The sequence below is a fragment of the Bacillus rossius genome, chromosome 6 (genome assembly GCF_032445375.1).
Source record: "Bacillus rossius redtenbacheri isolate Brsri chromosome 6, Brsri_v3, whole genome shotgun sequence".
In the NCBI taxonomy this organism is placed as follows: domain Eukaryota; kingdom Metazoa; phylum Arthropoda; class Insecta; order Phasmatodea; family Bacillidae; genus Bacillus; species Bacillus rossius.
The window spans coordinates 3,261,298-3,274,413 of NC_086334.1; the positions used below are offsets into that span (position 1 = coordinate 3,261,298).

General features: G+C 42.0%; 1 protein-coding gene across 1 annotated transcript; it reads left to right on the forward strand.

Annotated features, from left to right (window-relative positions):
- The first annotated feature begins 4,542 nt into the window (after positions 1 to 4,542).
- LOC134532509 (uncharacterized) lies at positions 4,543 to 11,513 on the forward strand. The gene is made up of 2 exons (XM_063368972.1): positions 4,543 to 4,568; positions 8,187 to 11,513. Exons 1-2 carry the CDS (start codon positions 4,563 to 4,565, stop codon positions 8,751 to 8,753), a joined length of 573 nt encoding a protein of 190 aa, XP_063225042.1. The 5' UTR covers positions 4,543 to 4,562; the 3' UTR covers positions 8,754 to 11,513.
- The last annotated feature ends 1,603 nt before the right edge of the window (positions 11,514 to 13,116 follow it).

Sequence of the window (13,116 nt, forward strand, 5' to 3'; positions counted from 1 at the left end):
TTATTTTATGTTCTGTTTTCATTCACTCTTGATTGATACGAATGATAGATAGGGACCGGAATAAATCGAGGATTCAATGACCTCTAGGATAGTCTCCATTATCCTCTGCATTTCTCAAGTGAACACGCGTGTTCATTGGGTACTAAATTGTGAGGCGTCTCCACTGGGTATATTCTGATTCGACGCTTCTTTGGTCGATAGTCTTTCATTGGCCCAGAGAGCTCCAGTTAAACTGCGAGCCAATAGCAGAACCAGCAGAATTGTACACATGTTTGAATTTCAGCCTATCACGAAATGAATCCGCGAATTTTTCCTGTGTCTAGTTATTATTAGTGTAATGTAGTTTCATTATGTATTTTAAAACTTTTCGATTACTTCTATGACTATTTTAGTTTACCAAATATATTCCAGGGTAGTTTTACTATCATATTGTATCATTTGTCATACCATTACGTTGGTTACGTCTCCTAATTTTTACAAAAGGGGCTGTATAAGGGCTTATATTAATACACGTGGGTCCGCCATCTTTTATCTGTATCTGTGTTGTCCGGATTAACTTATTGTCATCTGTGGGTTCGTATGTTTGTCTGCTGTCCAAGGGGAAGCCTAAGATGTACATCAAGTTTTGTCCCTGCCCGAACACGCCCGAATATTCACCTTCGGCCAACCTCGGGATTATTTATATATATTTATATTTCTCTGTTTATTTTAATGTAGCTATACAAACCTAACTAACCGTCCATAGTGTTTTAAAGTGTTTTAATGTAGCTAACCACACCGACCACTTTTAATATTTGAATTAATTTTTCCTGAGCAAAAATAAAACAAATCCCGAGGTTGGCCGAAGGTGAATATTCGGGCGTGTTCGTTCAGGGACAGAACTTGATGTACATCTTAGACTTCTCCTGTCCAAGGTCGCCTTTTAGTCTTTATTTTCTTTTCTTGTTGCAACTGTCTCGTCGTTGTCAGTTCAAAGTGTTCGTCTGGATGTAATTTTTTTTTTTTTTTTTCAAATTACTTACACGGGGTTTTTCTGTGATTATGTTTTTAAATTTTTTGACATATGCTGATTTTGAATTGTTTTCTGTGTGTTTTCAAATACATATTTTTGTCTACTGTTGAGGTTACTCATGAAATATAGTGTAACAAGCAATGATGTTTTGTCCAAAGAAAGGCTCGGTTTCAACTCCACGATGTTTTGCTTAATTTGCATGCCATATTGATGTGCAATATCTTAGCGCTCGGTGTACGGCATTTGGTAAAAGTAATTTCTCGAATGGAACGGAAGTGGCATGAAACGAAAATGTGTAACCACGGTGCTGCCATCCGTGACGGATGGTGCCAACCAAAGTTCACAAAGACAAAGGGAAACTTTATAGTTTTAACTGTTTGATAAATTTTTTACAAGATGGGCAGTATTTTAATAAAATTCCGTGTTCGAAAATCAGTTAAAAATCCGGGGTTTAATTTTTTAATTCTTTTTAGCTTTTATTGGAGCCGGTTTTCCCATTATAAAAACATTGAATTTTGTGTTCTATATCGAATTCTATCACCAGACATATATGCTACTTGTCGGCAATTTGCAAATAGTAAAACAAATATTTATAATTCTGTTTTTTTTCTCTCTCTCTTTGCGTCATGGTCACTCGCTTTAAGTTCCCTTCCTGGGTTTCCGTAGCTGGTTTCCCTTCCTGGGTTTCCGTAGCTGGGTAACACATGCTTAATTACATCTGTGAATTCATTTTCGATCAATATCTCTATTATGAACAGCTGTACTATGGAGGGTGAAGTCTATCTCGGGGGAAGTCTTCTTTTCACAGACGAGAGAGCCAAACGACCAATCGTGCATCTTCGGTTCTTTTTTTGTTCATTGTAAATAAATATGGCGGTGTTGATAAAATGATACTAATGGTCAATTAGGTTAGGTTAGCTACATTATAAATACTTAAAAACATTGTGGACGGTTGATTTTGTTAGGATAGCTACATTAAAGATACGGAAAAAAAAGCATGAACTTCGGGGAACTTCGGGGAACTTCGGGTTTTGGCTCTCTCGTCTGTGAAATGAAGGCTTCCGGAAGTCGGGATGTCACGTGAGCGACCGGCGCGACCTCGCGCGGCGGCGCCGGGAACCACGGCTGTCAGCGAGGAGGTCGCCCCCCGCTACGTCCGGCTCAACTGGTTCACTTGGTTCACTTGGTTCACTTGGTTCACTGCCGCGTGCCGGTCCTTCAGCGCCCGCCAGAGGCGCGGCGACACCTGAGCTCGTGTGTTCACGTGTTGCAGATACACCTGTAACACGAGGGGCGACTGAATTGTTGCCCCTTGGAAGGACAGCCCTTCAGGATTTTTCTGACAGTAGTGTTTTTGAAAAGTTGTCGGAATTGTTGCCCCTTGGATGGGCAGCCCTTCAGGATTTTTCTGGCAGTGATTAGTTTGCAAAGTGACCTAACCTAACCTAACCTAACCTAACCTAACCTAAACTAACCTAAACTAAACTAAACTAATCACTGTCAGAAAAATCCTGAAGGACTGCCCATCCATAGGCAACAATTCAGACAACCTTTCAAAAACACTACTGTCAGAAAAATCCTGAAGGGCTGCCCTTCCAAGGGGCAACAATTCAAGACAACCTTTCAAAAACACCACTGTTAAAGATATCCTGATGGGCTGCCCTTCCAAGGGGCAACAATTCAGCTTTTAATATATTGCCGGGCATGATAAATATATGCGCAAATTGTGTTTTCAGCTGCATTTCTTGACGCAAATCACACGTAGTTTCCTCGCCTGCCGCTAGAATTCGCTGCCGGAGCAGCTACGTCGATTTATCGAATCATTCCGTTTGCAGATAAAAATACTTCATAAATACTCAATCCCAGCTTAACAGATTTCACTTCCAGGTTAAAATAATTATTTTCTCCCTCTTAAATCGGTCACTAACGATTCTAACACTACCAACCACACAGCATAAAACTAAAGAAATAATGTTTTATTTTTTTTTCGGACAATATCAGGGCCTAGGATAATTACTGATTCTCCGGGTACAGGATCCAGGTCTCTTTAATACATTTATACGTTTTAATAAAATATCGTCTAACTTGTATTTCCCTATCTTGATATTCATGACATAAAAGTTAAAATTTTTCATAAATTTGTTCTAAAAGAATTACAAGTTAACCAAGTTGTTTCACAATAGATAACCATCTTTGGCTCGTAAAATCGTTTTATTAATTTAATTAAATGCCCATCTAATGCAAAACACAAATAGGATCTCTTGAAACACCGTACATACCCAAAAAGTTACGTACCTTTAAATAGTCCTTCAAGAATGAACTGATACATTCAAACACACCTGAGCACAAAAAAATAACATAAATGTTGGTATTTAAAAATAAAAGTTTACCTAGATCTCTCCTTTCCTTTATATTTAGGCGCCATATTATTATTTTAAATACATCAGACATACACATGCAAAACACAACGATATTTTGAAGAGCGTAATTTAAAAAATTCAAGGATTCCAGCCTGACGGTGTATTATTTGTTGATTCACGACTTTATTTAATAAGGGGGGGGGGGGGGGCGTGTTTGTCTGTAAAGTCGGTTTACTGATGATAATTTTACGTGATAACGTCATATAATTTTTTTTAAATTGCTGCTTTTAAAAAGCCCGCCTTAACATTAATGATATTATAGAAGATTTTCTCGCACGGTGGTTGGCCGGTCCTTGCACGCTCGGCTCAGGCGGAACGTGAAAATGTCATGCCTTTTTCGTGCGTGCAGCCGGCGTTCATCGATTTATAAGACGTTATCGCGTCAAAAAATAATGTCAAATGGTTTTCTGAACATTAAAATATTGCACGAGTCAAAATAATGATATTAGGAAAGTTAACTTACAGTAAGTTGACAAGTGGCATTGTTAAGGCCCCCGCCTACCCGGGCACACACACGGTGCGAAGAGCTTCGGGAAAAACAACGCGATTACAAAACTACTCGAGATATCCGAGTGGGGTCTGCTTACGAAAAGCATTTAAGAGTTCGATGAGGGCCGAAAAGTACTTTTTTATTTCGGATTAAGTTTTTAAAACTGTATTTTTAGAAGAGTTAAAATGGCTAAAACGCATGTTTTCAGAGTAAATTTTAGGCGTAAAACAACCAGTACCGATTCTTGAAAGCACTTAAGGGACTTGCACTACCCCTTTATCTTAATTTTCCCGCAATATAATGTTACGGTCATCGCTCAAATTCCACAGTTATCCTGTGCACTGGGAGAAGACTGCGCGCCAGTCCAGAGGAGACACCGCGCTAGAAGCACCGGCGAGCGTCGCGCTTATCATCCCGCCTCGCCGACACACACACACCTGACGGGGCGGTGTCGCGACCCCGCGTGGTGTCGGCGGCGGTCGCGCAGCCAGGGTGTGGCCGGATACCGGGCCTGAAGGCCCCTGGGCGGGGGGAAGGGGGCGGGAGGCGGAGGGGCGGTGGAGGCGCGGCCGTATAAAGCGCGGAGGGGGGCCGCGGCGGACACTCTACCTCCGCGGACCAGCGAGCGCGGGATTGCAACATGAAGGTGAGTGTGAACAACCTCCGTAGTCGCTCACTGGAGCGGCCTTGGGTTCCGATTGGCCACTCCGCGCCGTGGAAGGCATCTAATTGGCCCGGGACTTCACCCCCCCCCTCCCCCCTTCCTCCTTCGAACCTGATTTGTTCGGCCGTCGTGGTTTCGTGTGCGTCTGTAGTTGGCGATAAACAGAGCGGATGCGCTTCTGTAATGCTTGAGCGTCGCTTGGCTCGGATGTCGGGAGCCTTCGTGATCCCTCGGGTCTCGTCGGAAACGACGCCATTGGAGCCGGTGCCTCAGAGACGCCAATCAGGGCTACTGGTCTTCCGTCCCAGTAATTACTTGCCTGAGGTGATTTCGCGGGGGAGGGGAGGAAACCTCGGAAAACCGAGTTCGCGACAGCTGGGCCGGTTTTTGAAACCAGGTCCTTCGTGCTGGGAGTGCAGTGTCTTACCACTGCGTCACTTCAGTTTGATTCGTAACCGGGAAAACCCGTGATTTCATATATAAACGTCTTGTGCATTCTGCAGCTGATACCACGTTACGATTTATTGCTAACTTGCTGCATCTCAATCGGGAGTGACTCCATGCCATTGGGAACAATAACATGACATGTATTACTTCATTATTTTCGAGAGACGTGAAATGGCCAGGAATTCTAAAAGGGGAATGGGGTAGAGTTAAAGGAAAAATAAAACGTATTGGTCCATTGCAGCGTTTACTCTATAAAGGTTCGTACACTTCACAGCGTCGTAGTTCTTGAAATCCTGTGACAGGTGCTGATCAACCTAAACTTATTCCCGCGCTCTGTTGATAAATGGTTACGTAACCCCGCCCACAGGTGAGGTTTGCTTTCAAGGTTACAGGCTGGAATTCTTTGTGCATGTTTTGCTAACTAGCTTGAAGTTTGTCTGGATGGCACTACAACGCCAGCGTCGCCGTCTAAAGAAAGCACGTGTCGAATCACCGCTAACCCCAGCTTTGACGTCTCGCGTAGCCAGTAGCCCATAAACAGGCGCTATTGGGACCGCTGGACTTATTTATTTGAAGTTGAACCAGCGCTGATCATGAGCATCAGGGTGGAGCACACTCGGCCACAAGTACACTTAGTCGGGAGCACTCGCACAAGTGACTCGAGCGGTTCTTGCAATCGTTATGATTTTAATTGGCATTGGCATTCTCCATCTTTGTACATTTCTTCGTAGCTTACTTTTAGACGTAAGTTCAAAAGCTCTCCCTGGTAGGGCACGTCACATTTCGCGACAATCGTTTTAAAAATACACCTCCATAAACTGCTGTTAATTGAGTCACGTATGTAGCCGTAACCAGAAGTAATTAAATATTTTACTCTTTTCATGTCTCTCAAAAATTGAAAATATATGTATAAAAAATGCTAAAGTACCTATCAGCAGAGGCCTGGACGTTTGAAAATTTTTATTTTAAGCCGAACTAAAATTTAGAATTCTTGTCACACTCACTTTAAATAAGTTTTTTTTGTATTGCATTGTACACGATTCTTACTGTCTTTTGGTATCTATCATCGGCTCAGAATCACAGTGAGTGGGCTATTAAAACCACTTTGGTTAAATCATCAAACTATTAACCAGTGAGATTTGTTGGTGTACACTTGTCAGGTGGTTGCATACATCATGCCAATCTTCGATACTAAATATTTAAAGGAAATGGCAAATAATGCAAGATGCAGTTCATGTCTCCGCCTCTCTCACGCAGAGAGTAACGGAACTGCTTTCGCAACTCTCCCGGCTCGGTGCCTTCGTGCAGGTAACGGGTACACGGCCTATGTAGGAGGAGGGGGGGGGGGGGGGGGTAAGGGTGATCGTCGTTCCTTTTCACTTGCCCCAGGGGACTCGCGCCGAAGGTCACTGCAGCGCCGAGCTTCAGGGTGACATGGTGCAGTTGCAGCCGAGAAGTGTCACTTTCATTTTCTAGTGACGTATTTCCTCTGCCGTCAAACTTGCGCCAAGATTGGCGCGTACACTCTGTCCAAGATAAAGTGAGACCTACTATGACACATGTTGAAAGGAACATTCAGACTTTGGCAGCTGAATATTGCGACATAATAAACAAAAAAATGAGTGCGTTTACTTATATACGCGCGTTAGAAGTTATACTTGCTTGGCGTAATAAAAAACTAACTAAATTTTGTACTCAAATAATAATAGAATTAAAATTATATAGGACTGGAGTGATGTTATAAATACGGTTGGTAAAGTATAAATACGGTTGGTAAAGTATAAATTAAATCAAATAATAAAATGAAATAAATACTCAGTATTCAATACTTGTCCAGTCTTGTCCCTTGTCTCAAATCATTGATACTTAAATCATGGAACAGCATTCAAAGTTTCGTGTTCTATCATCCATCGAAGTCTCCGCCACCTTCTGGTACTAAACTGTGGCTTGCGGGTGTGTGCCACCACGGGCATACAGTTTGTGACATGTGTAATGCATTGGAGAGGGTCAGGTCATGTAGGGGTTCGTGTTCTACTAGCGTTGAAGTCTCTGTGCCAGAACTAATGTTGGAGTTGTTGGGCGTGCCTGTCACAGGTAAGTGATAACTTGATGTAAGCTTCTGGACATACGCCATTGCTAAGCACATGTATGTCTGTAGAAGAAAACTACAAAAAAACCAAAAGACAAAAAAAAACACAAATTGAGCAAAAATTGCTGTTATCAACAGGATATATAGCTATACCACATAATATTCCATGACAGGAATATGGTCAACCATAGGCGTACCCAGGAATTTTTTTCGGGAAGAGGGGGGGGGGGGGGAAGAGTTCTTCCAAATTTTTTTTTTGCGGGGTGGGGAAGTTCTGGGTTTTAAGAAAAACTGCATAAACACCAAAAAATAATTGTTTATAATAAACTTTTTTAAGCTTACAAACTTTTTACAGAAGAATTATTATTTTTTTTTTTTTGGCAAATTCAGTAACCACATTCTCCGGGTCGACGTGGATGTTGTAGTGGAAATTCATGAACCGACCACTGCAATTCAAATTTGTTTACGTTAACTCACCAATTGGACTGCTTTGGTGACGTTCTCTCTCGTCGCTCGGTGTGAAACTTCAGAAAATGAGTTTCGAATGACATGAGTGTTCATAATATTCTTGCCTTTATTTCGGGGGGGGGGGGGAAGGTGGTTTGAACCCCCAAACCCCCCCCCCCCCCCCCCATCCCCCATGGGTACGCCTATGTGGTCAACAAACACAAATAAAGAAAGACAAAGAAAGCGATATCCGGGTACTGATCACACGCCCAATGTATAGAGACTGGAAAAATTCGCGCTTTCGATGACCTCTAGGATGGACTCCACAATCGCCTACACACTCAGGCAAATGCCACCTGCTCATTGGCCATTGACTCGTGACACCTGTCAACTGGGACGCTTGCGATTCGATACTTTTTTGGTTGAAGGTTTTCCATTGGCTCAAAGTCCTTCAGATAAACTGTGAGCCAATCACAGAAGCAATATAAAGGTGCAGTTGTTTGGATTCTAGCATATCGTGAAAAAGAATCCGCGAATAATACTGTCTCTACCGATGTAGGCCTGCACATGGAGGTCCCCCCGGGTTCAGTGAGCAGCAGGAGTGCGTGTGTCGGCAGGCGTGCGTGCTGGTGTGGTGCGTGCTGGCGGCCGCCCGGGGCGCGCCGGACCCCGGCCTGCTGAAGGTGCCGCGCGTCTACAACGCCCTCATCACCAGCAGCGAGCCGCTGCTGCCGAGCCGCGCCTACTCCGTGTCCAGCCCGGCGCTGCTGCCCGTGCTGCCGGCGCCCTACGTCGCGCTGCCCCTCGCCGCCCCCGAGCTGCCGCCGCCGCCGGGCAACTCGTCCGAGCCGACGACCACCGCCGCCCCCGAGACCGCCGCCGCGCCAGAGCCGCCGGCCGCCGGAGGACCGCTGTACGGCTCTGGGGCGCCCTTCCCTCTGGCCTTCTACCCGCCCCTGGGCTACTCCCCCTTCAGCTACTACCCCTCGGTCCTCGCCTACTCCTACCCCTACCCCCTGTTCGCGCCGCTGCCCCACGCCGGAGAGACCCCGGCGGCGGCGGCGGCGGCGGCGCCCCAGCTGCCGCCCCCGGGCCCGGTGAAGAACAACAAGCCCGAGGACTCGGCGGTGCCCGACGTGTCCCCGCCGCCTCCGCCGAGTGGGGCGGCGCGCGAGGCGGCCTGAGGCCCCGCCCCCCGGGAGGCGGATGTGGATTGTCCTTGAGGGCGGGTTCTCCCCCTCCCTTTCTTCCTCCGAGCGACTGGCGGGACAAACCCCACGTCATTGCGTGCTCCAGGTCTGTCGGAACGAGAGCGCGAGCTACTCTAGTTTCTGCCGCCACTCGTATTTACGGTACCTACTTTAAAAACATTAACAAATAATTTAAAAATAAACGATGAACGCAGAAGTCTGGGGCATGTATCCAGAAAACTTTAAAAATTCTTTGTCGGACGTATCGTACACAAAAAAAAAGTAATAATAATAATTCCCGTTCAAGTCATTTTTAACTTATTAAAACGAAACGATGAAATAAATTACATGATATCTGATTTAAAACTATCTTTAATACATTTCTTATTCAAGTAAACGTTTTAAAAACCTTTTGGTTTTTATTCTTATTAATGAAAGGTGTTCTCTCGTGAGTACAAACATCATTTAGTAGCCATTTTAAACAACTACTCTGTAATTTCTGCAGATTTAAAATGTCGGCGTTGCGTTCGCTTTGCCTCAGGAGACTCCGAGATAACTACTCTGTTTGACGCTGCCACAGTCAGAATTGTTTAGACGGTCCCTGCTTTCATGGATACTTTCTTGATAATTATGTACTGATTGCCGCAAACGGGCCTTGTCTCTTTGTCTCTAATTACATGTATTTAATATTTATTTTCAAACTTGCATTTTACTGTGTCAAAATCAGAGCCTAATTAGTTTCTACCTCAGTCCTCCAGATACCTCTTTTCTGTGCCATTTACTGTTCGCTTTTGTATGTGGTTTGTGCATTATCATGATATTTGGACTTTCAGTACGTACCAATCAGAGACTATGTAAAGGAAAAATTACTCGAAAATTAATTTAAAAAGGCAAATAATCGTCAGTTGAGCCATCATATTTAACACATACTCTTTTTCTGAGCTTTTCATACTTTTAATAACGTTTATTTTTGTACTTCAAAAGTATACTTAAATTATTTTGAAACATTTCCAGCAATCAAATCCACAACATGGATCAGTGGAGGTTAACTAAAGAAAATCATTAACCATTAGCTTTTATTTAAGACATAATTATAAAACATTTCCATTTGATTTTTAGTATATGAACAAATGTTCTTCTCTGTATAAACTGTACACTGAAAAACAAAAGGGCATATATTATATATATTTAACTGTACAGTCATTGATCCAAACATGTGCATGTACAGTTTGGTGAACACATTTTAGCACAGAGTTAACTTTTCTGGAACCTTGAAAATCATGGAGGTATTAGACAAACTATGTTATGTAATTTTTGTGGATTGGTTTTGTACTCCCAGATTATCTTTATTCCATTTTCAATCATCTGTTTTGATGGTGATTCTTAACTCATCATTTCTACAAATGAAAGCCTCAGAATTAATTTTAAATTATCTTATAATGATTTCAGTACAGAAAATAGCTCTTGCGGCAACACTCGGAATTAAACAGTCTTAGTTTCAGGCGTCTCTTTCACGTACTTGAATGCCGTCGTGTGGCATGTTTCATTCAAACTGCAGTAAGAAAGTTGGCTAGCAACCCTAAACATTCATAAATGTAGTTTGGTCCTTTCACAAGACAAAATGACACTTTTTTACTCTAATCTTTTGCAATATTATTATAAATCCAATTAGTGGATAGTTCCAGTCTGCTGAAAAATTAATCTTAAAAGACACTCGGGTGGCTGCGAATAATAAATTGTTACAGAAATTAAAAATCTAGTTGCTTTCTCAACCGAGATAAAAAAATATATATATTTACAGCATCTAAGGTATAATATTACATATTTCACAACTCACACTATTACCAAATCATAGGGACATCGGGAGCTTTTAAAAAATTACAATAACAATGTTTTTTTTTCGCGAATTTCATACATGATTATCGATATATTGAGGCCTTAGATATTTCAATCGATCCTGTGGTCTATTATTTTTTAACTAAGGGTATTTCAACACATACTAACCTGAACGCCGTATAAATAGACAGTAAACGGGCTGGGGGGAGAGAGAGATTTTAATTTACGGCAGAGGGAGTAAAATAACTAATCACAGGCGCAGTAACTGCTGGAAATATGACAGCTATTTTAGAGTAATCAATAACTTTGAAGTTTAAACTGACAATATATTTCAAAGTCAATCACATTAATTTAAGATGTCAATTAGATTTTTTTTTAACTGATCAATTTTTTCCAAATATAATCACACAATCCGCTCGAACAAGGAATTATATATCGTATCAAGAATAAAACACCTAGCAATTCACATACAAGACTTCCTACGGGCTACAAATATGTATATAAAGTATGAATCTGTGTTTTTTGTACCCAAGTGCGTAAAATAAGTTTGTTTGAATGTTGTCATATATGTGTAGCTGAGCACATTCTTCCTTATTCTAGTAACATTTAATTGTTATTATTCCTTTTTTTAATTTTTTATTTAAGTTTTCACATAAATTCAAAGACTGGAATTTTATTAGAATTTATTTGAACTATTTTCTAATTACACTGAATTAGATTGTAGTACGTAAAACAATGTATATTTCGTTATTAAAATGTTTTGTGACTTTCAAGGAAATTATATTTTAGTTTCGGAATTTGCTTATGAAATATTTCATTTTTTTAATGTAAAATTGTTTTGTTTTTTCTATGGCTTCGCCACTTTAAATGTACTACATGTAGAAACCTCGTTATTAAAGGCTTGATATAAAAAAAAAATTATAAGAGTTTTATAAAGAGGGGACAAAAGGTGTGTATCGGTTTTGAAGGGGTATTAAAAAAAACGGAGCAACATACAGAACTGAGGTTTAGTTTATTGGAATCATACTTTTAAGTTCTGGAGATCACATAAGGAAGATAGTGGTCATCAACAGCGACGCATTATAGAGACCGGACAAATTCGCTAATTCATTTCGCGATAGGCTAAAATACTAATAGTTATACCTAAGTGCTGCCTATACTATTGGCTCACCACTCACCTGGGTGACTCTGGGCCAATGAGAAACACCCAAGCAAAGCTGTATCGAATCACCGGCTGCTACGTTGGGACGTCTCACAAGACAGCAGCCGATGAGTGGGTGGCATTTGACCGAGTGTACGTAGAACTATGGAGTTCATCCTGCAGGTCGTTGAACCCGCGAATTTTTCCAGTCCCTACGATGATTTCGGGACTCTTCTAGCCCTTTTCGGCACATTTTACACACTTTTCTCCCTTTTGACGATGCTACAGCCCACAGGGCTGCACTTGGACAGGTGCCCCTGTGCCTCGAGTCTCTGGGGTGGGTGGGGTGGGGGTGGCCCGCGGCTCACTGGACTGGGGCGTTGTGACCTCTTCCTGCGGGGTCACCGCAAGGAGAAGGTTCTCAGACATCGACCTCACACCTTGGAAGAACTGGAAATGCGAATACGTAGGGACCGGAAAAATTCGCGTATTCATTTCGTGGTAGTCTAGAATCCAAAAACGTTTGCCTTTATACTGCATCAGTGATTGGGCCACAGTTTATCTGAATGATACTCGGCCAATGAAAAACCTTTAACAAAAGAAGTATCGAATCACTAGCGTCCCAGTTAACAAGTGTCACGAGTCAGTAGCCAATGAGCAAATGTAATTTTCCCGCGTGCATAGATGATCATGGAGTCTATCCTACAGGTCATTGAAATCGCGAATTTTTCCGGTCTCTATGAATACGGGAGGAAATCGCCGCAACACCCCTCGAAATGTGCCGAAAAGCGGTCGAAGATTTCCGAAATCGCCTTCATTCTTTATATCCCTGCTGATGGCCACCATATTTCTGATGTGATCGTGAGAACTTGATAAATAAATTCGGATGTAAACTGATTCCAATAAAATAAACTTCATTTATGTAGTTTCTCCGGGTTTTTTTTTGTTTTTTTTTTTTTTTTGTTTAATAGCCCTTGAAAACCGATACACAGCTTTTGCCCCATCCTGTACTTTACAAAATAACCGAGACGAAACAACAACATTAAATGGTGATTTTCATTTGTTCAAAAACGTCAGATAATAATTAATCGCGTTACGGTAATCTGTAGTCTGGTTTGCTGACATGTGACGAAGAACATTACCGTAAACTTTGACAATACACTTTCCTGTTGCAGAAGTGATTGCACACTGCACTGGTTAGTAGTTGCTGTCGATAAGCATATTTGACGACTAAGCTTCTGAACTATGCTATTCTTATTTAACATTTTGGGAAAATACGTAGTGTATTAACCTTGCGTCAATCCTGCACACTTTAATCGTGCTTGAGTCAAGCTTACTAGTCACCAAGGGTTCAGCTTGATGCAACATTGCAAACATGAA